The sequence below is a fragment of the Phalacrocorax carbo genome, chromosome 3 (assembly GCF_963921805.1).
Source record: "Phalacrocorax carbo chromosome 3, bPhaCar2.1, whole genome shotgun sequence".
Taxonomy (NCBI): Eukaryota; Metazoa; Chordata; class Aves; order Suliformes; family Phalacrocoracidae; genus Phalacrocorax; species Phalacrocorax carbo.
The window spans coordinates 129476244-129500704 of NC_087515.1; the positions used below are offsets into that span (position 1 = coordinate 129476244).

General features: G+C 64.2%; 2 protein-coding genes, 1 long non-coding RNA gene and 5 other non-coding genes across 10 annotated transcripts; 3 read left to right on the forward strand and 5 right to left on the reverse strand.

Moving 5' to 3' along the window:
• Window positions 1-38: 38 nt before the first annotated feature.
• Window positions 39-202, reverse strand: LOC135312916 (U1 spliceosomal RNA). The gene has a single exon (XR_010372531.1). It is a non-coding gene; the product is annotated as a U1 spliceosomal RNA (small nuclear RNA).
• Window positions 203-4442: 4240 nt separating this feature from the next.
• LOC135312748 (uncharacterized) lies at window positions 4443-6764 on the forward strand. The gene is made up of 2 exons (XR_010372410.1): window positions 4443-6142; window positions 6277-6764. It is a non-coding gene; the product is annotated as an uncharacterized LOC135312748 (long non-coding RNA).
• Window positions 4551-4714, forward strand: LOC135312917 (U1 spliceosomal RNA). Its single transcript, XR_010372532.1, has one exon. It is a non-coding gene; the product is annotated as a U1 spliceosomal RNA (small nuclear RNA).
• Window positions 6765-8263: 1499 nt separating the features above from the next.
• On the reverse strand, window positions 8264-8427 carry LOC135312918 (U1 spliceosomal RNA). Its single transcript, XR_010372533.1, has one exon. It is a non-coding gene; the product is annotated as a U1 spliceosomal RNA (small nuclear RNA).
• A 4599-nt stretch (window positions 8428-13026) lies between these two features.
• LOC135312919 (U1 spliceosomal RNA) lies at window positions 13027-13190 on the forward strand. Its single transcript, XR_010372534.1, has one exon. It is a non-coding gene; the product is annotated as a U1 spliceosomal RNA (small nuclear RNA).
• Window positions 13191-13858: 668 nt separating this feature from the next.
• Window positions 13859-14022, reverse strand: LOC135312920 (U1 spliceosomal RNA). The gene has a single exon (XR_010372535.1). It is a non-coding gene; the product is annotated as a U1 spliceosomal RNA (small nuclear RNA).
• A 503-nt stretch (window positions 14023-14525) lies between these two features.
• Window positions 14526-15562, reverse strand: LOC135312800 (all-trans retinoic acid-induced differentiation factor-like; the record flags this gene model as incomplete). The annotated part of the gene is made up of 4 exons (XM_064448586.1): window positions 14526-14770; window positions 14873-14973; window positions 15082-15203; window positions 15267-15562. Coding segments are annotated over 4 exons (624 nt in total), but the record flags the coding sequence as incomplete, so codon positions are not given.
• Window positions 15563-17096: 1534 nt separating this feature from the next.
• On the reverse strand, window positions 17097-24458 carry EIF2B4 (eukaryotic translation initiation factor 2B subunit delta). 3 transcript variants are annotated; one of them, XM_064448468.1, is made up of 13 exons: window positions 23981-24458; window positions 23762-23804; window positions 23539-23677; window positions 22863-23069; window positions 22563-22645; window positions 22284-22375; window positions 21785-21899; window positions 21362-21438; window positions 21043-21145; window positions 19861-19988; window positions 17823-18003; window positions 17549-17729; window positions 17097-17339 (listed from the first exon to the last, which is right to left on the reverse strand). In XM_064448468.1, the coding sequence occupies exons 1-13, from the start codon at window positions 24127-24129 to the stop codon at window positions 17140-17142; spliced, it is 1698 nt and encodes a 565-aa protein (XP_064304538.1). In that variant the 5' UTR covers window positions 24130-24458; the 3' UTR covers window positions 17097-17139. The 3 variants fall into 3 exon arrangements, with proteins under 3 accessions (XP_064304538.1, XP_064304537.1, XP_064304539.1); XM_064448467.1 differs by having other exon boundaries at window positions 22863-23072; window positions 23981-24457; XM_064448469.1 differs by having other exon boundaries at window positions 22863-23072; window positions 23762-23805; window positions 24006-24456.
• Between the last annotated feature and the right edge of the window lie 3 nt (window positions 24459-24461).

The window sequence follows — 24461 nt, forward strand, 5'->3', positions numbered from 1 at the left end:
CCGCCCCCCAACCAGGTCTGCTTTTGGATACGAGAAGCCAGGGGAGAGCGCGAACGCAGTCCCCCACTACCACAAATTATGCAGTCGAGTTTCCCGCATTTGGGGAAATCGCAGGGGTCAGCACACCCGGAGTGCAGGGGATGAGCCTCGCCCTGGGAAAACCACCTGCCTGATCATGGTGTCTCCCCTGCCAGGTAAGTATGACACCAACCCCCCCGGCGCCGCGCCACACCACCCGCCTACCGCACATAACACACGCACACAGCAACCCGCAACCCCCGCACGCCGCCGGCGCCCGCCGCCTCCCGCGCCCCGCGCCGCGCTGCCGCCGCGCAGCGCCCACGCATCGCCCGCGCACGGCCGCGGCCGGTGACCGTCGTGTGCGGGCGTGTCCCGTGATGCCGCGCGGTGCCTGATCTGCATGGACACGCCCCCACGCCAGGCCACGCCCTCCCGGCCCGTCCCCGCGCCCCGGCACCGGCAGCGGTACCGGCACCGCCCGGGCTGGGCCTGTCCGAGCCGAGCGGGACCCAGCTGCGGCCGCAGCGCCGGCAGAGCGGGACACCGCGGGGCCCGCGGCGGGAGGGGACCCGTGGGACGGCGCCGGGGCCGAGGCAGCCGCTGTGGCCGCCCGGGGCAGCGTCTGCCGGCGGGAGGCTGGGGCTGGGCGGGGTGGCCGGGGGTGGCCGGGGTGTCTCGGGGACACGGGCTCAGCTCCGTGCCTGCCTGAACCTGCAAAGGGGGAAGCGGGAGCCATGTCCTGCGGCTGGGGCAGAGACCCCCGGTCCCCAGACGCGGGGCTGGGCTCCAGTCGACAGGCAGCACCCTACTGAGTGGTGCTGCTTCGTCCTGGGCTCCAGTACAGATCGACACGGGGCACCTACAAGGCCTGTGGACAAAAGCCTTCGCAGCCCGGTAGATCCAGTGCCGGGACCGTGGGATCTGGGCGCTGGCAGCAGCGCAGCAAAAGCAGGTGCCCGCAGAGGAGCCGCCCCACGAGCACACGGTGCCGTCAAAGTGACCGCACACCCTCCATGGGGAAGGGGAGGGGCTGGTAAATGCCGGTGCTCGAGGAACCCCAGACCCGCCAGCTCCCGCGCTCTCTGCCTGTAACCCCACGGGTCCTCGAGCTCCCTCAGCAAACGCAAACCCACCCTCTAATCCATCTCCTGGTGTCTGGGCATTGCTGGGTGGGCTCATAAACCTCGCCCCGCCACGGGGAGGTACCGGGACTCTTGGGCTCTGACCCCCGGTGCCTTCGGAGACAAAAACGTCCCTGTTCGTGTTTCACGCACCCACCAGCCCATTACACGTAACCAAAACAACGGGGTTCGAAGGGGGAAGGGGTGTAGCCAGGCTCCCTAAAGAGGGGCCTAGAGGTGACGTGCCAGGTTTGGGGGTGAAACCGATAGCCCAGCTCGAGGTCATCCGCACCAATGCACGCAGCACGGGCAACAAACAGGAGGAGCTGGGAGCTGTTGTGCAGCAGGATAGCGATGACTTGTTCACCAGCACAGAGACATGGCGGGATGACTCTTACGACCGGAGTGCTGCGATGGATGGCTCTAAGCTCTTCAGAAGGGATGGGCGAGGAAGGAGAGGCGGTGGGGTGGCTCTGTATGTTAGGGAGCGCTTCGGTTGTCTGGAGCTCAGCCACTGTGAAGACAAGGCTGAGTGCGTATGGGTGAGGATGAGGGGGAAGGCCGAGAAGGCAGAGATCCTGCCGGGAGTCTGTTATAGACCACCCAACCGGGATGAAGAGGTAGATGAACTGGTCTACAAGAAGCTGGAGGAAGATTCACAAGTGGTCCCCCTCATTCTAGTGGGGGACTTTGATTGACCAGATGTCTGCTGGGAATACAGCACAGCAGAGAGGGAACGGCCTGGGAGGCTCCTGGAGCGTGTGGAAGGTAAATTCCTGATGTGGCTGGTCAGTGAGCCTACCAGGGAGGCACCTCGCTTGGCCTGCTCTTCAGAAAGAGAGGAAGACTGGTGGGAGATGTGCGGGACAGCCAGGGGATCGGGCCCAGCCAGCACGGCTTTGTGAAAGGCAGGTCCTGCCTGACCAACCTGATCTTCTATGACAGGGTGACCCACCTGGTGGGGGAGGGAAAGGCTGTGGGTGTGTCTGCCCGGGCTTTAGCAAAGCCTGTGGCGCTGCCTCCCACAGCATCCTCCTGGAGAAGCTGGCGGCTCATGGCTCGGACGGGTGGACTCTTTGTTGGGTAGAAACTGGCTGGATGGCCGAGCCCAGAGAGTTGGGGTGATGGAGCTAACCCCAGCTGGCGGCTGGTCACGAGTGGGGTTCCCCAGGGCTCAGTGTTGGGGCCGGACTTGTTTAATGTCTTCATCCGTGATCTGGACGAGGGGATCGAGGGCACCCTCAGTGAGGTGCAGATGACACCAAGTTGGGTGAGTGTTGATCTGCTTGAGAGTACGAGGGCTCTGCAGAGGGACCTGGGCAGGCTGGAGCGATAAACTGAGGCCAGTTGTGTGGGGTTTCACAAGGCCCAGTGCCGGGCCCTGCCCTTGGGTCACCCCAACCCCAGGCAGCGCCCCAGGCCTGGGGCAGAGGGGCTGGGAAGTGCCCGGCGGAGAAGGCCCTGGGGGTGGGGGCTGACAGCCGGCTGGGCATGAGCCAGCAGTGCCCGGGTGGCCAAGGAGGCCACCAGCCCCCGGGCTTGTGTCAGCACTGGTGTGACCAGCAGGGGCTGGGCAGGGATGGGGCCCCTGTGCTCGGCCCTGGGGAGGCCCCACCTCGAGTGCTGGGCTCAGGTTTGGGCCCCTCGGGACAAGCAGGACCCTGAGGTGCTGGAGCGTGTCCAGAGAAGGGCAGCGGGGCTGGGGCAGGGTCTGGAGCACAAGTGTGCTGGGGGGCGGCTGGGGGGGCTGGGGGGGTTTAGCCTGGAGAAGGGGGGGCTGAGGGGAGCCCTTCTCGCTCTCTGCAGCTGCCTGAGAGGGGCTGGAGTGAGGGGGGGCTGGTCTCTGCTCCCAAGTCACCAGTGACAGGACGAGAGGAACCGGCCCCAGGCTGCGTCAGGGGAGGTTTAGGTTGGGTGTGAGGGAAAATGCCTTCCCTGCCAGAGGGGTCAGGCCCTGGCACAGGCTGCCCCGAGAGGTGGGGGAGTCACCGTCCCTGGGGGGGTTCAACCACCGTGCAGACATGGCACCTGGGGCCATGGTTTGGGAGGCCTGGGGGTGTTGTGTTGGGGGTTGGACTTGATGATCCCGGAGGTCTTTTCCAACCTAAATGAGTCTATGAGATAAACAAAGTGGCAAATGCCCCCCGCACGCTCCTTCCCCACCTGCCGGAGCCTTCCTCCCCGCACAGAGCACCGGTCACAACAGGACCTGCCACCAAGGCCCTGTGACAGGGTGGGGGTGCTGGTGCTGCAGGTGACGCTGTTCCAGCCTCACAGCCGTGGTGATACGAGCCCCAGCACCCACGGGACAGGGCAGCTCTCGGGTCCGCGCCAGCTGCTCGTGGGTGGGGGTGTGTGGGCCAAGAGCACGTGCTGTACATGTGCAGAGCAAGGTCAGAGAATGGAAGCAGCTGTGCCTAAAAGCGGAGGTAAACTTCAGCTGGAGCATGAAATACCTGGGAAAAAACCTTTTGACAGGTGGGGACAGTTCCCAGGCGTGGGAGGATGGATAAGAAAACTGCTGGGGACAGCAGTGGGGTCCAGTTGGGTTTACTGATGCCATTGGTTGTGTACGTGGGGGTCCAGCTGATCCTGCATTGAAGCAAACTGGTATGTGAGAGGCTGGAATGAGGCCGGGATGGCACAAGTGGAGGCCAGAGGAGGAATGCTGAGTGCATCAGGGGATGGGGAAGAAGAGGAGGGGGAGAAAGAAGAAGAGGTGAAAGAGCTTGGCATAATGACTGGAAATGATAACGAAGCCTAGCAGCACGAAGGGGCGAGGGGATGGCAGGGACCCGTCAGCGATGGGTGCTGAGCTCCCAGGCCGTCGGTGCCAGCCCTCCTGCCGTAACCCTCGACTTTCAGAGGCAGACGGCGCGAGTCTGTGCGCCTCAGCGGGTCGCGGGGCAGCCGAGCAGCAAACGCTTCGCAGGCGTTTCAGGCCAGCTCGGTTCGGAACTGTCGGCAGGAGCCCGGGCCCCCAGCGAGCGGGCAAGGTTGAATTAACGCCGGGGTGAGCTGCCGGCAAAGGAGAGCCGCAGCGGCAAAGAGCCACCGAGGCTGGGGAAGACCCCGAGGGTCCCGGCGCCCGAGCGCGCCGCCGCCGCTGCCGAGCCCACGGCCAAGCCGCGGCCCCACTCCCCGCGGGGCGCGTCCTTCGGGCGTGGCCCGGCGTGGGGGCGTGTCCATGCAGATCAGGCACCGCGCGGCATCACGGGACACGCCCGCACACGACGGTCACCGGCCGCGGCCGTGCGCGGGCGATGCGTGGGCGCTGCGCGGCGGCAGCGCGGCGCGGGGCGCGGGAGGCGGCGGGCGCCGGCGGCGTGCGGGGGTTGCGGGTTGCTGTGTGCGTGTGTTATGTGCGGTAGGCGGGTGGTGTGGCGCGGCGCCGGGGGGGTTGGTGTCATACTTACCTGGCAGGGGAGACACCATGATCAGGCAGGTGGTTTTCCCAGGGCGAGGCTCATCCCCTGCACTCCGGGTGTGCTGACCCCTGCGATTTCCCCAAATGCGGGAAACTCGACTGCATAATTTGTGGTAGTGGGGGACTGCGTTCGCGCTCTCCCCTGGCTTCTGGTGCCCAAAGACAGCTGCGGTTTGCGGGTGAGGGAGGTCAGCGAGCGGTGCCGGTTCTGCGGTGCTCGCGGTTCTGGCTGGGTGTTGAGGTGTCGGCACCGGTGTCGGGGCCGGGCTCGGGACGAGATGTGCGGCTGTTCGGGGCGCGGGGGCTGCCGGCGGGGGCTCTCGCCGGCCGGTGTCCCACCGGCGGGGCTGTCCGGGCCCCGCTGCTCGCGCAGGGGTCGGTGCCGCCGTGGGTCCCCGGGGCGGGCAGGGCTGCGGGCGCGGGAGGCGGCCTCGGAGCGCCGGAGCCGGGCGGGAGGTCGCGGCAGGAGAAGCCGCGGCCCGAGCGCTCCCGCCCGAGAGCGGCCCGGCGAGGCAGAGCGGCGGCCCTCGGCAGCGGGCGGCTCCGCCGAGCCGGCGGGTGCCCCCCGGCGCCCCGAGCCCACACGCAGCCCCCGCCGGCCGCTGCTCCCCGCTCCGGCGCGGCCTGCCTTTCCCTGATGCAGCGCCCCTGCGGGTTTGCTGAGGGCTTCCGCGGTGAAGAACAGCCCGAGCTGGGTGCCTCCGGAGAGGGACCCCGAGCAGAGGAGCCCTGCGCGGTTATCCCCGTGCAATCCCCGTTCCCCTGCCCCCAGCTGATGCTTCCATCCCGCAGCGATGCCTGGGGCTGGGGTCGCCTAGTTCCTCATTGGATCCTTTCTCTGTCTCCACGTGGGACGTTCCCTCTCTCATCTTGATGGATGCGGCTTCTGCTGACGGTTGTGGCTGTTTATCGAACATATATAAGTTTATACATGCTCCTCGTCCAGGTTAAGTGTCGGTGCCCCATCCGGCCCATCCACCTTGGTAAAGGCCGGTGATAAAGTGTCCTTTGGGCAGGAGCGGTGACACGTCACGATACCGACCCCAGTTCGTCCCTACTTACTGTCGCCCTCGTTACCCGAGCTTAGGTCGCCCTCGGCTGCTCCAGGGGGGTCCGCATGCTGCCTTATGCAGAGAGAGAGGAAAGGGCAGTTGGTTTATAAACCATCACACAACATGCTTAGACTACATCAAACATTAAGATCTTACAACGGTTCTTGCTTTACTGGCAAACGTAGGCATAACGTCCACTGAAGAGAGCAGTGCTCGATTCAATAATCGGTGAGCCAACTCGCGCAGGACTCGTCCTCCGCTTGACAGTGTCGACAAGGTTTAATCTGACTGTCCTGTCTACCCTTGCTAGAAATTCTCTCGTCGCGTAGTCGCTGGCTCTCAACCGTAACGGAGTGACAAGCTTTCTGTGGGGCTTGCCCCCATAAACCTCTCATCGGTGTTGCTGATCTCATCCTTCACGAAGCTGGAAATACCGTGGCCCTGGGAAACCACCTTGGTCCAGTTCTCACATTCCCACTTCCTCCAGTTACAGGCCCTCGGGAAGGTGACGTCTGGGGCAGGTACCCCCCGTTCCGAGGCTGGTTGCTCACTGCTGGGCTCCCCGGATGTCACCACCGCTCAGGTCCCAGAGAGGAGGACCTTTGCCCTTATCCCCTCCTGCTGCAATCCATAGTTTTTCAAACTCTTTCTCAAGTCCCTCTTGTCAAGACACCGCACGGATCATTGCATCCGAAGACCACGCAATTCTGTGTAGCCTTCGGAGCTGCACGCCGGGGATCCATCCCGAGAGCCCGGTGCTACCCAGGCCTCCGTCCCGAGTGCTGGAACGTAGGGCGGCATCGCACGCGCTTCCTGGGAGACGTAGCCGTTCCTTGGCAGTTGCTTGAATTGCCAGGTCAAGGGTGTCTGGGTGCGTGGCTTTCCTGTCAGCTGGTCTGCCAGGAGACCGGTCATGGGAGAGCATCAGGGCTGCCTCATCTGTCTGCGCTGCACCGGTTTGGGGCCTGCCTTTGTTGCAAAGAATCGCCACATTTGTCTCTAGGAGAAATAGAACATTAGAATATTGTGTGCTTTGAAACTCGTAACCATAGAAACCTCACTAGGTAGTTACTGTTTTGCATTAAGAAACTAAGAGAAACTGGATGAAACAACGAAGAACCAAATAAAGGAGTTTTGTTTGAATCCTGTAACTCCAGGAACTCTATTTGTTAGTATATTTGTTAAGTCTTGTGAAACCAAGGAAACTTGCTCTAGAAAGCTGTTACGCACCTGTGATGGCGCTTGGAAACCCCCTTACCCTTCCCGTCTCGATTTGAATAGCAAGAATCCCGATCGGTGGGCATCAGCAGAGGGGACTCTCACGACCCCCTGTTGGGCTGAACAGTTTGGCAGAGGTTAAACCCCCTTGCTTGCCTCAGATAATTCTGGGAGGTTGGGGGCTTAACTTGTGATTGACTCCAATGTGTTATCGTGACTAGGTCCTGTGACATTCTCGGGAACAGAATTAAGACTCAAGATGGAGTCAAGTGCCAAGTCACTTTATTTGGCCCAAAATAGATACGGGAGAGAAAAGCAAAGAAAAAGAGAAAAAAAAGGTGACAAAGGGAACAAGAGGGAGAGAGGGCAGGAGAGAGTGGGACTGTTGCGATAGCTGTCACCATGGATCTGCAGCGGTCCGTCCGGCCTGGGTGGGGGGGAGCCTGGGTGGTCCAGGGTGGGGGTGGGGGAGTCCAGGCGTCTGATGCATCTCTGAAGCCGGTGGAGGGGGGGATGTTCCAGAAAGCACCTCTGTCGTCTCCGCTGGTTTCCCCTTTTATAAGGTTGCTCTCTTGCAGAGCCAGTAACTGCTCCGCACACCCCTGCCTCCCACTCCGCGGTGGGGCACGTGCCCAGTACCGTCACTAGATGGTGCTTGAAAGTTCTGGAGGGTCCGAGCCCCCCCAGATGTTGCCCGTCGGCCTTGGGCCCGGGCGTATGTGCGGGGGACGAGCGCTCCGAGGTAACGGGGCGCACGTTCCTGCCGGGTCGACCTTGGTGATCTAACTGTTCCGCTCAGCTGCCGGAGCGGTCCGGCTTTGGTAGAGAAACTCGCCTGCCGACAGTGTTGAGACAAGTTTCTAGTCCTGACAGTGACCAATGATAATTTTGGGATATGAATATTGATGAAGTTATATAACCAAAGAAACCAATCAAAGCCAAGGTTAAATTTAACAGCGAACGTAGTATGCGTTTTCATGTTAAGCAATTTATGTAACAGGAACTTGACAGAGAAAGTGTGTAAAAACTGGTGCATTTTAACGCAAAGGCGGCCACGTGCTTGGCGCAGCTTCCCCCCGTGTCCCAGCGCGGGAATTAAGAAACGCTGCTGGCCTGTGCCGGGCAGGCGAGTGTTTTCCTACGCGCTCGTAGCACCTTCGCGTAGCTCAGCAGAGCTCGGCGTAGGCTCAGCCTGTCTCGGGGAAAGTCCGCAGCCCGCGGCCGCAGGCTTTAGCAAGCCTTGCTACCGACGCCCCGCACCGGGTCCCGCCGGGGCTACGGGGCACCTGTGCAACAGCGTCCCGTTACCGCCCCGAACCCCGACATCACGGAACCCCCGCCCCGCCGCCGCATCGCAGCCCCGCGCACAGACCCCCGCGAACGCCCCCGACCCACCGCCACGTCTGTCTTTGGGCACCAGGAGCCAGGGGAGAGCGCGAACGCAGTCCCCCACTACCACAAATTATGCAGTCGAGTTTCCCGCATTTGGGGAAATCGCAGGGGTCAGCACACCCGGAGTGCAGGGGATGAGCCTCGCCCTGGGAAAACCACCTGCCTGATCATGGTGTCTCCCCTGCCAGGTAAGTATGACACCAACCCCCCCGGCGCCGCGCCACACCACCCGCCTACCGCACATAACACACGCACACAGCAACCCGCAACCCCCGCACGCCGCCGGCGCCCGCCGCCTCCCGCGCCCCGCGCCGCGCTGCCGCCGCGCAGCGCCCACGCATCGCCCGCGCACGGCCGCGGCCGGTGACTGTCGTGTGCGGGCGTGTCCCGTGATGCCGCGCGGTGCTGATCTGCATGGACACGCCCCCACGCCGGGCCACGCCCGAAGGACGCCCCCCGCACGCCGCTCCGCAGGGCCGCCGGCCGCCGCCGCGGGCCGGGGGCACCCGCCGCTGGCCCGGCCCGGCCCGGCGCTCGCCGCGCTTCACCCCCCGGTGTAGGAGACGCGGCAGCAGGGCGGGGAACGCGCGGGGGCCGCCGAGCGGCCGCCCTGCCCGGCGACCGGCCTCTGGCCGAGCCCAGCAGCAGAGCGGGCGGTGCCCAGCACGGGGGGCTGCGGGAACAAGCCTCGCTCCCCCAAATGCGGGACCTGCGGGAACGCCCCTCCCTGCGGCTCCTGCCCCGGGACCGCCGGGCACCTCCGCGCCCGGCCGGGACAGCGCAGTGCAGGCTCAGCTGCTCCGGCCCCTGGGGGCAACAGGGCTCCTGGCGTCCAAGGACACACGGACGCGTCCCTCCTCTGCCCAGGGAGAGGATTTCGTACTCTTTCCTCCCCCACTGAGCTGGGTCCCTTCTAGGGGTCTTAAAAGCCTCGGCCCTCGACAACGACGACGAGCCGGGCACAGGAACGGGACGGGGACAGGTTTGGTGCCGTCCTGCCGGACGCCCCCTCGGGGTGGAGGGGGTCGGTGCAGGGGAAGGGGCTGAAGTGGCACCCAGACCCCCCTGAGGAGCCTGGCCGGCGACGCTCAGCTCCCTCCGCCACCGCACGTGGCTCCGCGCAGCCACCGCAGCCGGCGTTACGCATGTACACGCACCGGCCACCGTAACAGGGTCCGACCTGGGGTCCTGCTGGTGAACGTAAAGTCCAGGTGAAGGTTTCCAGTCCCTCTTTTATTAGTTCTCAGGTCACAGCTCGAGCTGGTGCCTCTGGAGAGGGACCCCTACCCCAGGGCACGCCCCTCAATGCTACCCGTACCACCCAGCACTCGATCCCCAAGTCCCAACACTAAATTCTGGGCGGTGGTCTCTTGGTTCCTCACTGGTTTTCACTGTCTCTGTGCTGGCCGCCTTCTGAAGTTACCTCATTGCCTTGGAATTGTCTCCTTGGCCCTTATCTCCTCCATCCCACTGGTACCTGCTGGACTCAGCGAGTCCTGTGTCTGCAGCATTAGTTTTATCACAAAGTTTACTCTCGCTCAGCTCTTGCGGCCTAAAGCTTCAGCTGCTTTAGCTACTCGTGCGAAGCTACTAATGCTAAACGAGACTATTCGGAGGGAAGAACACAGTTATCAAATTCTGTACCAGGGGCGGAGCCGCCCCGCTCCCGTGCCCCGCGGGGCCCGCTCCAGCCGGGGGTGGCAGCTGCCCCCGCAGGGTGGCTTTGCTCCAGGTGTCTCTCCCGCACCTATCGCCCAGTTATTTCTCCCTTCCCAGTGCTAATCTGGGCTGGATGAGAGCCAGGGAGAGCTTTGGCAAAGCCCCCAGCTGACGACCGCATCAGTAAAGTGTCGGCGTGCCCCACGACACGGCTGATCGTGCGCCGGGCTCGGCTGCGTTGGGTCACCTTTTGGCACAGCAGCCCCGGCAGTGCTGCGCTCTGCCCCACGCGTGGCCGGCACGGGGCTGGCGATGCCCACGCTTCAGCTGCTGCTGAGCGGCGCCGACCCCACACCAGGGTGCCCTCTGCATCCCCACGGGGCAGCTGGGGTGGGCAAGGGGCCGGGTGGGACCCAGCCGGGACAGCCAACCCCAGGGGTATCGCACAGTGTGTGCCGTCCTGCTCAGGGATAAACGGGTGGGGTGGGATGGGGCGGGAGGGATGGGATGGGGATGGGATAGTTCAGCTGGAAGGGACCTACAAGGCTCATCTGGTCCAACAGCCTGACCACGAATTAAAGCATGTTATTAAGGGCATTGTCCAAACGCCTCTTCAACACTGACGGGCTTGGGGCATCGACCACCTCTCCAGCAAGCCTGTTCCAGGGTTTGACCACCCTCCCAGTAAAAAAAATCCTTCCTCACGTCAAGTCTGAACCTCCCCTGGTGCAGCTTTGAACCACTGTCCTGTCCCTGGATGCCAGGGACATCAGCACCTCCCCCTCCACGTCCCCTCCTCAGGAAGCTGCAGAGAGCAAGGAGGTCACCCCTCAGCCTCCTCCTCTCCAAACGCAACAAACCCAGAGCCAAACCCAGAGTTTAGACTTGTGCCCAGCATTACTCTGTTGAAGGAGCAGAATCAGCATTTATTCTTGTTCTATTTCATGCTGTTGATGATTGCCCCCTGCTCCAGTCTGTCTAGATCCCTCTGCAGGGCCTCTTGCTGCTCGAGAGACTCAGCGGCACCTCCCAGTTTGGCATCGTCAGCAAACTGGCAAATGATGCGTTCAACTCCTGCACCCAGATCGCTGATGAACCCATGGAGCAGAACCGGCCCTAGGACGGAGCCCTGAGGATCACCACTAGTCGCCGGTCACCAGCCAGACGTAGCCCCATTTGCTGCAACCCTTTGAGCCCTGCCGCCCAGCCGGTTCTTCACCCAGGGCACTGCGAACCTGCTCATCCCACCATTGGACAACTTGTCCAGAAGGATGCTGGGAGGGACAGGATCAAAAGCCTTACTGGAATCCAGAAAACCTCCATTCTCCACCTCCCCTTCATCCACCATGAGGGGGACCTCATCATGGAAGGGTATCAGACTAGTTGGCCAGGGCGAACCCTTGCGAAGCCATGTTGCCTCTGCCTGATGACTGCGTTGTCCTTTAACAGCCTTTCAACAGCGCCCAGGATGATCTTCTCTGTCATCTTCCAGGTGCTGAGGCTGGACTCACAGGTCTGTCATTTGCTGGGGCTTCCCTCGCCCCCTTCCTCTCAGCTGGAATAACGCTGGCCAGCTTCCAGTCAGCAGGGCCCTCCCCGGCCTCCCAAACCTTGCCAGGTGGTTGAGACGGGTCCTGCCGCAGCACCCGCCAACTCCTCCAGCGCTCCGGGGCGAACCGCACCGGGGCCCCGGGCATGTGAACATTGAGCTGATGCAGCTGGACCCTGACGATTTCAGTGTCCGCAGAGGAAGGTCACTGTTCCCACACTCGTGGTCCCCCAGCTCAGGGGACGCGCAGCCCCACGTCTGTCCGTGTTACCGAAGACTAGGGCAAAAGACGCACCGAATGCCTCTGCCTTCCTTCACCCCGTTTGCTAGGTGTCCATCTTCAGCAAGCGTCGGTCCAACGTTCTCCTTAGGCTCCTCCTGCTGATAACGTACGTAGAAAGCCTTTCTTGCCTGACACAGCCCTGGGCGGTGTCCGCTCCAGCCGAGCTGTGGCCTTTCATGTTTTCTCCCTACACGCGACCCACGGCTCCGCGATGTTCCTGCAAGGCCTGACCTTGCCTCCAGAGATGGTGCTGTGCCTTCTTCCTCCTGAGCTCCAGGAGGAGGCCCCTGGTGAGCCCGGCTGGTCTCCTGCCCTGCGTGCCTCCCTTGGGACACCCTGGGACTGCAGCTCCTGGGCTTTTCAAGGTGGCTCAAAGACCTGCCCCGCTCCCACGGACCCCCGAGCCCTCGCCAGCAGGTTCCCCGGGGACGCTGCCCAGGGGACGCTGCCCAGGGGCTCCGCAAGCAGCTCGAGGGTTGCTCTCAGGCAACCCGGGGGAGCTGCTCCCCGTGCTTCCTCCTCATTGCACAGAAAACACGAAGGCGACGGCATGACGCCCCCGCGAGCAGGAGAGCCACCGGCCCCCAGCTCCCCGAGCCCTGCTCCACGCCCGGTGGGGGTCGGGGGCACCTTCCCGCCACTCCCGGTGCCTGGCACCGGGGCTCCCCGTCACGCGAGCCGCCGCCGGGACTGCCCAGGCCGCCGGGCACAGCTGCGGCCAAGCCTGCTGCCGTGGGAGGGGTGGGCGCTGCGCTGAGGCCGTTCCAGGCTCCGACGCCGGGGAGACGGGACCCAGTGGGGGGCAGGGCCTCGGTGCGGGCAGGACCCGGTGCCGGTGGGGCCCTGGTGCGGGCAGGACCCGGTGGTGGCGAGGTGGCTCTCGCTGCGTGAGAGTCGCTGGCGGGGGCGCGGGTGTCGGTCAAGGCGCTGCCCGTTATGTACCGTTCCCGGTGCGGGAGATGGAGCGGACTCCCCCCGCCCCTGCTCCCGCCCCCGCCCCGCCGGGCTCCGCCGCGTCCCCCCCGCGCCGCCGGGGCAAAGCCGGCCCGGCTGGGGGCGTGGCCTGGCGTGGGGGGCGTGTCCATGCAGATCAGGCACCGCGCGGCATCACGGGACACGCCCGCACACGACGGTCACCGGCCGCGGCCGTGCGCGGGCGATGCGTGGGCGCTGCGCGGCGGCAGCGCGGCGCGGGGCGCGGGAGGCGGCGGGCGCCGGCGGCGTGCGGGGGTGGCGGGTTGCTGTGTGCGTGTGTTATGTGCGGTAGGCGGGTGGTGTGGCGCGGCGCCGGGGGGGTTGGTGTCATACTTACCTGGCAGGGGAGACACCATGATCAGGCAGGTGGTTTTCCCAGGGCGAGGCTCATCCCCTGCACTCCGGGTGTGCTGACCCCTGCGATTTCCCCAAATGCGGGAAACTCGACTGCATAATTTGTGGTAGTGGGGGACTGCGTTCGCGCTCTCCCCTGGCTCCTGGTGCCCAAAGACAGACGTGGCGGTGGGTCGGGGCCGTGGCAGCGCGGTGGCCTCGCTCCATTTCCCCCCCCCCCCCCCCCCCCCGTGGGTGCCGGCGCGGGAGCTGCACCGCACGCGCCTGTGTCTGTATCTGTGTATTCTTGGGTGAAACGGGAGCGCGCAGGAGGCGTTAGTGGTTAACGAGGAACCAGAGCTCGGAGCGGAGACCGACAGCGGAAGGTCGGAACAAGACGGTCAGTAACGCTGAGGCCAGGCGCGGGGCTGTTGGCGACGAAGGGCCCGTTGACAAGAGCCCCCTCGAAGAGCCAAGTCAGTCAAACTGCAGGGATTGAGCGCGGGAACATCCTGCTACAAAGCGGGGGCGAAGGTCAGGGAAGGCCACAAATCCGCCAGCAGCGACAGCGGGGATCGTCTTGGCGGCGGGGCGGGAGCGGCCCGGGATAAACGGGGGGTTTCCGCGGTGCCACCCCCAGGGTCGGGACTGAGCGACAATGTGCAAAAAGCGGTGGTCGCGAATCCCCCGCGACGTCTCGCACCCGGGGCTCCTGACGCAACGAGTGCGGTGTTACCGCCCGCAACGGGCCCGAGCCGCGAGGGCAAAGCCTCCCGCAGGCGGATCAACAAAGCCCCGCAAACAGATCTGCCTTTGGACACCAGGAGCCAGGGGAGAGCGCGAACGCAGTCCCCCACTACCACAAATTATGCAGTCGAGTTTCCCGCATTTGGGGAAATCGCAGGGGTCAGCACACCCGGAGTGCAGGGGATGAGCCTCGCCCTGGGAAAACCACCTGCCTGATCATGGTGTCTCCCCTGCCAGGTAAGTATGACACCAACCCCCCCGGCGCCGCGCCACACCACCCGCCTACCGCACATAACACACGCACACAGCAACCCGCAACCCCCGCACGCCGCCGGCGCCCGCCGCCTCCCGCGCCCCGCGCCGCGCTGCCGCCGCGCAGCGCCCACGCATCGCCCGCGCACGGCCGCGGCCGGTGACCGTCGTGTGCGGGCGTGTCCCGTGATGCCGCGCGGTGCCTGATCTGCATGGACACGCCCCCGCCCCGCACCTTCGCCATCCCGCTCCCCGCGGGTCCCCCCGCACGGCGCGGGTGCGGGGTCGGGGCTCCGAGGAGCGGCGGGACCATTACCCTGCGGTGGGTGGCGGAAGGTGGCGCCCCCAGCCCCGTGGGCCGCTCCCCACAGCAGCCGGAGGGTCCCACGCTGCCCTTGGGCGGCTGCCAGCACCTCCCCGCCTGCACCCCCCCTCCCCGCACCCCCCTTATGGCGGCCCCCCGGCTGCTCCGGGAGGCCATCGGACAGACATACGGTGAGGCTGCTGCGAGTTTTATTCATCCCCAGCCCCCACATGGCGAGCCAGACCCCAGGGCACGGACCCCCCTGGGACCCAGAGCCCCTGACCCTGCCCCTGGCCTCCGCAGAGGCCCTGGCACAGACGCCCCCTCCCCGCTCAGGGGGTCTTGGCTTTCCGGCGCTGGGTGCCCCACAGCAGGAGGGCCAGGGCCATGGTGGTGGCTCCCAGGATCCCGCAGAAGAGCAGCACGGGGAATGTGCCCTGCGAGGAAGCTGCAGTGAGTGGTGCTGCCCCCCACCCCGCTGCTGCTCCAGCTCTGGCGGGGGGCACAGGGCGCGGGGGTCCCGCTCCACAGGTGCTCACCTCCCGCAGGCACTTGTAGCCATGGAAGGGGCTGTCACAGAGGCACTGGACGAGGCCGGGGCCGTCGGGGGCACAGGCGGCGTTCTCAGGGCACGGCCAGGCTGGTGGAGCAGAGCAGGGGGTCACGGGGGCAGGCGATGGCCAGCCCCCCCCCCGCCAGCCCTGCGGCACCCAGTGCTGGGGATGCGGCCCCCGGCCCCCCGCCGTACCGAGCTCCCCAGAGCCGTTGCAGGGGTTCCTCTGGCCTTGGCAGAGCCGGCTGCTCCCGTTTGTCGTCACCTCCTCCCAGGCGCTGCTCCCACCCGGGCACTCCAGCGGCAGCGGCAGCGCGCTGGGGAGCGAAGCTCAGCACCTGGTTCCGTGGCAGCCCCGCGCCCCCCGCCCCGGTACTCACAGGCACTGCAGGTGGGTGAAGCCCAGGAAGGAGCCGTTGGGGAGGGTTGTCAGCGGGTTCTCCGTCAGGTCCCTGCAAAGACACCAGGCGCCATGGACCCCCACGGGCCGCTGCCCGGGTGCCCACACACAGCACCGGCAGCAGCCCCCTGGGGTGCCCCTCTGCGGGGCAGGCGAGGGCTGTGGAACAGCGTGGGGACCCCCTCTCTGCGCCACATCACTGCCTGGGGCCAGGCTGCTCCACCGCAGGGACACCAGCCCCGGGGAGGGACAAGGTACCTCTGGGATGGGGTCAGAGGGTCACAGAGCGCTTTGGGTTGGAAGGGACCCTCAAAGATCACCTAGTTCCACCCCGCTGCCATGGTGAGGGACACCTTCCACCAGACCGGGTTGCTCAAAGCCCCGTCCAGCCTGGCCTTGAGCACTGCCAGGGATGGGGCATCCACAGCTTCCCCGGGCAGCCTGTGCCAGAGCCTCACCACCCCCAGGGTGAAAGTTTTCTTCCCTGTGTCCAACCTAAATCTCCCCTTGTCCTGTCACTACCAGCCCTGCTGAAACATCTGCCCCTGTCTGCCTTAAAGGTGTCTTACAGCCCCTTCAGGCCCCGAAAGGCCGCAATAAGGTCTCCCCGCAGCCTCCCCTTCCCCAGCTGAACAAGCCCAGCTCTCCCAGCCCGGCCTCGCAGCAGAGGGGCTCCAGCCCTCGGAGCATTTCTGTGCCCCCTCTGGCCCCGCTCCAACAGCCCCGTGTCTGTCCCATGCTGAGGAGCCCCGAGCTGGAGGCGGCGCTGCAGGGGGGTCTCACAGAGCGGGGCAGAGAGGCAGCACCCCCTCCCTTGCCCGGCTGCCCACGCTGCTGGGGATGCAGCCCAGGGCATGGCTGGGGGTCTGGGCTGCGAGTGCACGTTGCCGGCTCGTGTCCATCTTTTCACCCCCCAGCACCCCCAAGTCCTTCTGGGCAGGGCTGCTCCCCATCCCCCAGCCTCGATTGATCCCCGGGGCTGCCCCGACCCAGGTCCAGGACCCTGCACTTGGCCCTGTTGAACCTCAGGAGGTTCATATGCGCCCACCCCCCGAACCTGCCCAGGTCCCTGGGGATGCCAGCCCCCGCCTCCAGCGAATCAACCGCACCACGCCGCTTGGTGCCATGCGCAGACCTGCTGAGGGTGCGCTTGACCCCGTTACGTCATTAATAAGACATTGAACGGAACCGGTCCCACACAGACCCCTGCGGGACACCACTTGTGATGGGGGTCGTTTCCCTTTTGCAGTCACTGGGGGCTCCCCCTGACTGCCACCGCTGTTCAGAGTGGCTCTGTCCCCATGTAGCGGGGCGCTGTGGGGCCTGGGGATGACGGGGCTGGAGAGTGGGACCAGCGAGACAGGACTGTGCTGGCCTGTGGGCCCATCGAGGAGTGGGGTTCCCACCAGACCCCACCCCAGACCCCTCTTCCTGCCTGGCCCAGCCCTCATGGAGAGCAGGAGGGGGCGCATTCCCCCCTATGTCAGGCACCCTCGCACACCCACCCTGAGCACACCCCATCCACGCGTCCCCCAACACCCTCTGTGCACCCCACAGTGAATGCCTGCCTCGCACCCAGCCTGTGCACCCCCCACCCGTGCACACTCTCCCAATGCATCCCTCCTCCACCACTCCAGAGGAGGGGCCCAGGGATAGGGGCAGTCCTTCCCCGCTGCAGCCTGGAGTGGTAGGAGAGGGGCCAGGCAGAGCTGGGCAGAGGTGCCAGCATGCGCAAGGAAAGCGCAGAGCTGATCCTATGGTGATACCAGGTGCCAGGACTTCTGCCACGCCACAGAAGGTAAACAAGGTGTATCTTGGGGCCTGGTTTATTAGTGTCCATGTAGCTGCCGCTACTACTGATCCACGTTCTTGACACGCAAGACGACAGGCACCGAGGTGCAGGGGATCATGCCCAAGTCCGTGATGACCAGATCCACCAGGTCAGGCGGTGTCACGTCATAGACCAAGTTGAGGAGGCGCAAGGACTTGTTCTCTGCCCAGCCACCCAACTGGGCCTGGCCCTTCCGGAGCATGATCAAGTCATCGGGGTCATCTGCGCAGAGAAGAGCAGCAGGTAGGACCAGGGGGAGGGACAGCACCTCTCCATCCTGCCCTGCTGCCAGCCAGGCCCAACAGCCACCCTTCCTGCAAGTTGTTGCCCCTTGGCCAGGAAGGGGAATGGCAGGGCACATCAGTCCGTCCTGGCCAGCAGTGGGAAAGGGAAGCAGGTCCCAGGTGGGAGGAAGGGGACAGAAGCCTTACCCAGCTCATTGGAGACAAAAGAGTCCGTCTGCACTCGCTCGCAGAACTTGTAGGTCTCGCAGCACACCAGGACAGGCACGTTGTAGGCCTTGGAGACCAGTGCTATCTGGGACGTCCCCACCCGGGACATGACAGAGCCGTTGGCCAGGAGCGCATGCGCTCCCAGCAGCACTTTGGACACCTGTCAGCGAAGCACATGGATCTGTTAGCGCCTTTCTTCATGCTGCAGCCTCCCCCATGCCTGCCACCGCCCTCAGTCCGCGCTGCTCCTCACCTCAGGCAGCACGTAAGAAATGGCGTTGATCATCACATAGGTGCAGTGAATGCCCTTACGCACCAGCCGGCGCAGCGTCTCCCGGCCTTCCAGCCGCGGCCGGCTGTCCACCACGATCACTCGGAAGGCCCGGCCCTTCTTCACGTGGGCATCGCACAGTGTGCGGTTCACGAGGGAAGAGCTGATGGACACCAGTTAGGAGGCTGCCCCGTCCCGTCAGGCCAGGTTCTCACCCGGCCCATGTGGCTGCCCCAGCTGCCCTGTGCTGACGCTGCATGCTGCCAGCATTGCCCAGGAACCCAGCCCAGTGCCAGAAGACTTCCCCTGGTGTTGGCCCCAGGGCGGGACTTGTCAGATGCCGGTCAGGCAGGAGGCTTCCTGAGTGCTAGCCTGGGGTCTTGCCCAGGGGACAGCCCCAACAGGCACCTGGTGGCAGGAGCTGCAGCAGAGTATGCGCTGCCAGGCACCAGCTCCCACAGCAGGTCCCCGGGCACATCCAGCCCAGACAGAGCAATGTCTCTCTTACCCAGGGTGGGAACTGGACTCCCACCAAGACTCTGATGGGCTGGTGTTTCCTAGAGATGACTGTGGACAGAGCTGATGTCCACCCTCGCCATTAAAAGTGCTGCCCCTCCCAGACACTCTCCTGCTATACTTGCTTCCAGGGCCCCCTCTCCCTGTCCTTGCACAGAGAATCACTCCCTAAGAAAAGTGATGTCTCAGCCCTCCCTGGAAGCAGCACTGACCCGTCCACAGCCACAGCGAGGGACTCTCCCTCTAAACTCTCTCCAAGTTTCCCTCTCATAGCTACAGTCCCACAGTGGCCTCCTGCCCCTGCTCCTTCCTCCACCAATCACCCAGGAGGCACAGCACATCTGGACTCTTTTGCCACAGCGGTCTCTGGCTCCTTTCCCACCTCTACTTTCTAGGACACAGTCCCTGGAAGGGAGAATGAGCTTCCATATTTTTGCTTCCTGACATTTGGCTTTGTTGCAGTTTGTTTAAAGTGCCAGTAAACAGCCATGACTGCTCTGTAAGTGCCCTGTATTGAAGCAGCAGTGAATCTGGGTTTATTGAAACACTGAACTCTGGGCACATGCGGAGGACAGTGCTGAGCCCTGAACAGGAACAGCAAAGTCTCACGGACAAGCCTTAGGTACAGGCTTTGCTGACAGCAATGGCTTTAGGCCTCTGTCGGGCACCTCTCTGAGTGGTGGCCCATTGCCCACCACTGTAATGCTACAGGCTCGCAAGTCTAGGAGTCTGGGTTAGTTGAGATGGCAGGCAGTGAAAACTCAGGCATTCACAAACTGAGTTTGAGGTGCTAACACAACTACAATCATCAGTATAGGCTACTTCGTCAGACCCTCCTGTTCATTCCTCTAATGAATCTGGCAGCTCCAGTGCTTCCAGCACCTAGCCTGTCCCAGCACATGGAAAAATCTGAAACAACATCAGCAGGACACAGCCCTCCGCAGTGGGGCCCGCCAGGGACACCTGCTCACAGCCAGGCCTGCCAACACCATCCGCTGCACTCCACAGACACGGTTTAGGCATTCCCCTCAGCAGCTGCCAGGCAGAAAATGCTGTCGCCACCTCATGACGCGAGCTCATCAGCCTGCCTGTCTCCCAGGACGGGACAAGAGTCCTAATGACCTCTCTGCTTTTTCTAAAGCACTAACAATACATCCACATCCAGTTAGCAAGTGCTGATCCCAGGGCCATGCTCTGCTCTGTCCTGACACCCTTGTACAACCACTATTCTGTCCTGCCCCGCAGGTCAGAAACTTCTCCCTTGTGCCCTTATTTACCAGCTCCCCACCATGGCCAAGTTCTGGCTGGCGTCCCCTGACTGCCCCCTCCCTGCTTGTTTTATTTCTAGTTGCTGGACCCAGAGCCACAACCTCTCCCTCCCCCTTGCACAACGCTGGCTTTTCCATCCTTGAAAAACGGCTTTTGCAAGAGCCTCCCATGTTCACTCAACTGCTCTGTTTCCTTTTTCCACCCACTGGCCTGGCTGCCCTGGCTCTCCTCTTACCATCCATAGACCAGGATCACATCGTTGTCATTTATCTTCTCAAAGGCAGACCTTGAAATGGCTTCAGCTGCCAAAAGAATCTTCTCCCGCAGATATTTGTCAATAGTGTCCTGCAGCTTCTCCTTCGCCTGGGGAGACAGTGCCATCACGTACAGCATGGCCTTGCCACTCTGCAGACTCTCTGTTGTCCGTTGCAGCCTAGCAGGACCGTGGGCTGAGCTCTCCTGCAAGCAGAGAGCCCTGCCCTGCTCCCAACCAGCCTGTCTGCTGAATCGCACCTTCCCCTGGGACTGGGGCTCTGCAGGACACAACAGGCCACTCCTGCCCCAGCACAAGCTTCCCAGAAGACCATGGTGCCCCACCACGCATTTAAGCTGCCATCAGGCCCTCCCCAGCTCTGCCCGTTCTCTCTCCTGCATCTCCCGGGCCAGTCACTCTAGTCATCCCATGGAGATTTTACTGCTCAGACTCTCCAGCATGACTCCTCTTAGCCCACCAGCCATGCAGTGTCAGGCGTGCTGACGTGTACCACCACCCTGCCCCTTGCTCCATGGCCACTGAGCTCCTGTGGAACTTTTTGCATGGGACGAAGCCGAGCACTGGAAAAAACACATTCTTTTTCATCTGTGACTTTACTGATGCTATCAAACTATGCTCTCATAGGCAGTCCTGGTGGGCAAAGGCAGCTCATGGTGCCCAGCTGCTGTGGTCTTGTGGCCTTCCTGCACTGCACAGCACCAGCTGGACCAGCCTGCAAGTCCTCCAGCCGCTCAAGAGCCACTTCTCAATGCAGGTGCAATGCCAGCTGCTGGCCAGGCCTATGCTGCACTGCTGCATTCACCGAGACCGTGTGTGTCTACTGAAGCTTCTCCCATTTTATGTCCCTGCTCCTGACAAGCTCCAGTCCTACCAGCCCAGTGACGCTAACAGCCCAGCATTTGCTGTGGCACTCCCTGGCCCCTTTGGGCCCTGCTGGGTTGCGCCTGCTGGCAGAGGGGGAGCAGGTCTGGGCACAGGCCATGGCTGGTGACACTGACGGCCAAGTCTTCCAGCTTCACTGCAGCACTGCTCCCAGTCTGCATCCCACCACCTCTCCCCGCTTAGCCCGCACCAGCACTGTCCCTCCACCCTGGTGCCTGCAGCCAGAGGGCTGGAGCCTGTTGCTCACGTGAGGCCACTCACCTCCTCCTCCCTCAGGGTGTCAGGTAGGCACGAAATCTCCTTCTTGAGGAACTTAATGGCATTGCCCATGCTGGCTGAGAGGGGTCGGCACTGGTTCAGGAAGCTGCAGAGAGGAAATGGGCTTAACTCCAGAGCAGCCTGGAGGGCAGGGATAGGAAGAGGGAGTGTTCAACTGAGCTGGGGATGGTGGGCAGGGAGGCAGAACCCAGAGTCCCAGGAAAGTCAGCCCAAGTTTGGGTGGACACCAACCCGAGAGGCGAACGATGGACCACACTCAGCGGAGCTTCAGTCCCTCTGCTCTGGCACTGGGAGCCCTCACCTGATGTGTGGCTTCAGCTTGGCCACCAGGTCCCGTGACAGCTCCTCGTTGGGGGGAGTTGAGTAATCCCGGATCAGCTGAGACAAGAAGGAAGAGAGCATGAGTTCAGGGCACCGGCCCCCTCTGGCCAGGTGCTGCATGCGACCACCCTTGCCCAGGAGGCTGCAGACCAGGCACAAGCATGTACCACACAGCCTGACTCGCTTTCACAGGGAGGTCAAAGGGGTGCTCCAGGAACTCAGATCTGCAGTGTCAGCACCAGAACAGGACACCAGCAGGGCCCAGCCCTGGGCATGGACAGAAGGAAGAGGCTGAAGATGACTGAGGACAGGTACAGCCCCAGCAGTCAGGGAACAGGAAGGGATGCCTGTGCCTGGTGCAATGCCCTTGCAGCCTGGTGGGCATGGGTAACTGCTCACATACCTGTTTGAAGACTTCCAGCAGGGCGATGCAACGGGCATTGGAGCCGTTGATGATGCCCTGAGAGTACTGGAGGCCAAGGCGCACCACAGCAGGGTGAATTACCGTGGAGGGGATGCTGCAGGGACAAACGTGAGAGAGCTGTCAGCCCTGGCCCTCTACAGCCCAGGAACAACCAACCCATTGCCAGGCTCCCAGCCAAACAACCCAAGGGATAGCTCAAGATGGGAGCTGTCAGTCTGGCCCCTACTTGCTCTGCGACCTAAAGAGTCAAGGATAACCCCACAGCCCCTTCTCCTACGGCCCTGCACTGAGGAGAGCTCTCCTCACCCCACAGGCAGGATATCCAGCTGTCCCTGCTGCTGCTCCTCAAAGCAAGCGAAGGGGTCCCCCTCCACCCGATCAAGCCTATTCCACGCCTTCACTAGGGCCATTTTGCAGCCAGACAAGCCAAAGCAGAGCCAAATGATTGCCAGGGGCCTGGGCTGGGGAGGCCACGTACCTCATCTGCTGTGTCAGTGGCTTCTTCCGGCTGTACTGGTGCAAGTGGGAGAACAGGTTGACCTTGGTGCCATAGTCCTGCCTCAGAGGTACCTGTAGCCAAACAGTGTTGATGATGGCTTACCCAAGGCCACCATACAGCCCTGCTCACTCCAGCACCACCAATCACACCAGCACTCACTTGTGGCACACCTGAGAGCCGGCCGTAGTCCCACCACACACACACAGCCTGACCCCACCACACTGCAGCATGCAGCCCATCACCCAGCCCTGCTCCTACCTGCTGCCGCTCCAGCTTCTTGGCCAGTTTCCTCTGTGCAGCAGGGTCATCCACCTGCACATGCTCTGGCAGCCGCTTTACCACTGTGAGGGTAGTGGGGAGAGCAGTGTGAGGTGGTACCATCCGGGTGCAGCCCCCAGCCCAGCCATGCTGCCCCAAGACTCAGGAAACACACGGCAGGGCAGCACCCAGGGCACCCTGGAAGGATTGGATGGGCAGCCCCTGCAGGTGCCTGCCCCAGCCCCCTCCCTCCCTGCTCACCTACCCACCCTCTGCACCCTCTGGTGACGATGGCTTTACCAGACTGAGGCTCGGTGGGGGTCAGCCGGGGCTTGGCTGCTGTGGCTGCCTGACTCAGCTCTGCTTTCTTGGCCTGCTTCTGGGCCCGCTCAGCCTCCTGCTTGGCCCGCCGCTCTGCTCGCAGCTCAGCTTTGCTCTTTCCCCCTGTGGGCTTCTCACCATCGTTGGGGCCATCGGCCAAGGCTGGGAGGGACGTGGGGTGAGCAGCTGCTGCAGGAGATGGAAAGGGGAAGTCTGTGCCCAGCCTCTGTCACCAGGAATTGTAGCCCAGTACGTGGGGCAGCCTACGGCAAGCAGACTGAGCAGGAGTCTGCCTTTGGAGGGGCAGGTAGGACTAAGCCCCAGATTCTCCAGCACCTTGCCACCCCTGTGTGGCTGATGCGGAGACCACCAGGCCAGCCCTGTATTCAGGTGGGGAGGTGAATGGCCTCTCTAGATCTCAGCCCCCGCAAGGTGCAGGCACTGGAGATGCCAGGATTCAGGTGTAGAGAGGTGTGACACCCCAGAGGTCCCACCGTGACCTCCCCTAACTGCAGGATGCTCCTGGCTCAGGGCTGTTCCAGCCCGAGGGGCGTTCTGAGCCTGGGAGACCACCGGTGCCTCACCACAGGGCTGCTCCCGCTCGGGGTGCTGGGGAGGTCTGCGGGGGCTGCCTCAGGGGGAAGGAGGTCCTCACCGCGGGGCTGCCCTGGGTCGGAGGGCGCCCCCAGCTCCGGGGACTCGGCGGCCGGCCCCTTCTCGCTCCTCTTCTTCTTCTTCTGCTGCTTCTTCTCCTTCCGCAGCTGCAGCTTCTCCTCCCGGGAGAGCTCCGGGGCCTGCGGGCACAGACCGTCAGGTAGCCCCCGGCCTCCACGCCGGCCCGCGGCCCCCAGCCCCACGCCGGCCCCGGCCCTGCTCACCTGCGGTCCCGCCGGCACCGGCGCGGCTGCTTCAGGGCCCGCACCTGCAACGAGGGGAAGCGTGAGAGGGGCCGGGAGCGGGGCCGGGCCCGGCCGGCACCAGCTGCCGGGGACGAGGAGAGGCCGGTGGGGGGAGGCCGGGTGGGTGCGAGCAGCGGGGCGGGAGCAGGTCCCCAGCGGTGCTGCGGGGGGCTCCCGCCGCCCACCCGGTGCCCGTCCCCGCCCGGCGCGGCCCCGCACTCACCGCCCGGCGCGGCCCGCTCCGCCATGGCGCCCGCCCGGCCGCCCACAGCGCCCCCTGCCGGCCGGAGGGCGCTGCCGTCCGCGTGCTCCGCGTGACCTGTCGTGACGTCAGCGGCCCGCCGCATGACAGCGCGGTGACGCCACTCCGTGGCCGGGGTGTCCCTCCCCGCGCCGCCCGCTGCCCGCGCGGCCGGAGCCCCGCGCCCTCCCCGCTCAGCCCCCGGCCCTGCTCCCTCTGTCTCCCCGGGGGCAGGGCCCGTCCCGCCGGCCCGCGCTCAGCACCGGGCGCGGCGGGGCAGGGCTGCGTCACGGCCGGGTGTTGCCGGGACGTTACCGGGCGCCCCGCGCCAGGCACGGGGCTGCGGCGGGGTCCCTGGGCGGGGGAACACGGACGTGTCACCGGGACGGCCAGGCCCCGGCGCCGGGGGCCGTGCCACTCCCCGCCGGTTCGCCCCGG

Bases quoted from the DNA above. Each gene is read 5' to 3' on its own strand.
- EIF2B4 (XM_064448467.1), bottom strand. From the start codon at position 24,129: ATGCGGCGGGCCGCTGACGTCACGACAGGTCACGCGGAGCACGCGGAC. The intron at 19,989-21,042 runs GTGAGTGGCCTC...CTGTCTCCCCAG, and splicing joins ACACCCTGAGGGAGGAGGAG to GCGAAGGAGAAGCTGCAGGA. The intron at 18,004-19,860 runs GTAAGAGGAGAG...GGTGTCCATCAG, and splicing joins GTGATCCTGGTCTATGGATG to CTCTTCCCTCGTGAACCGCA.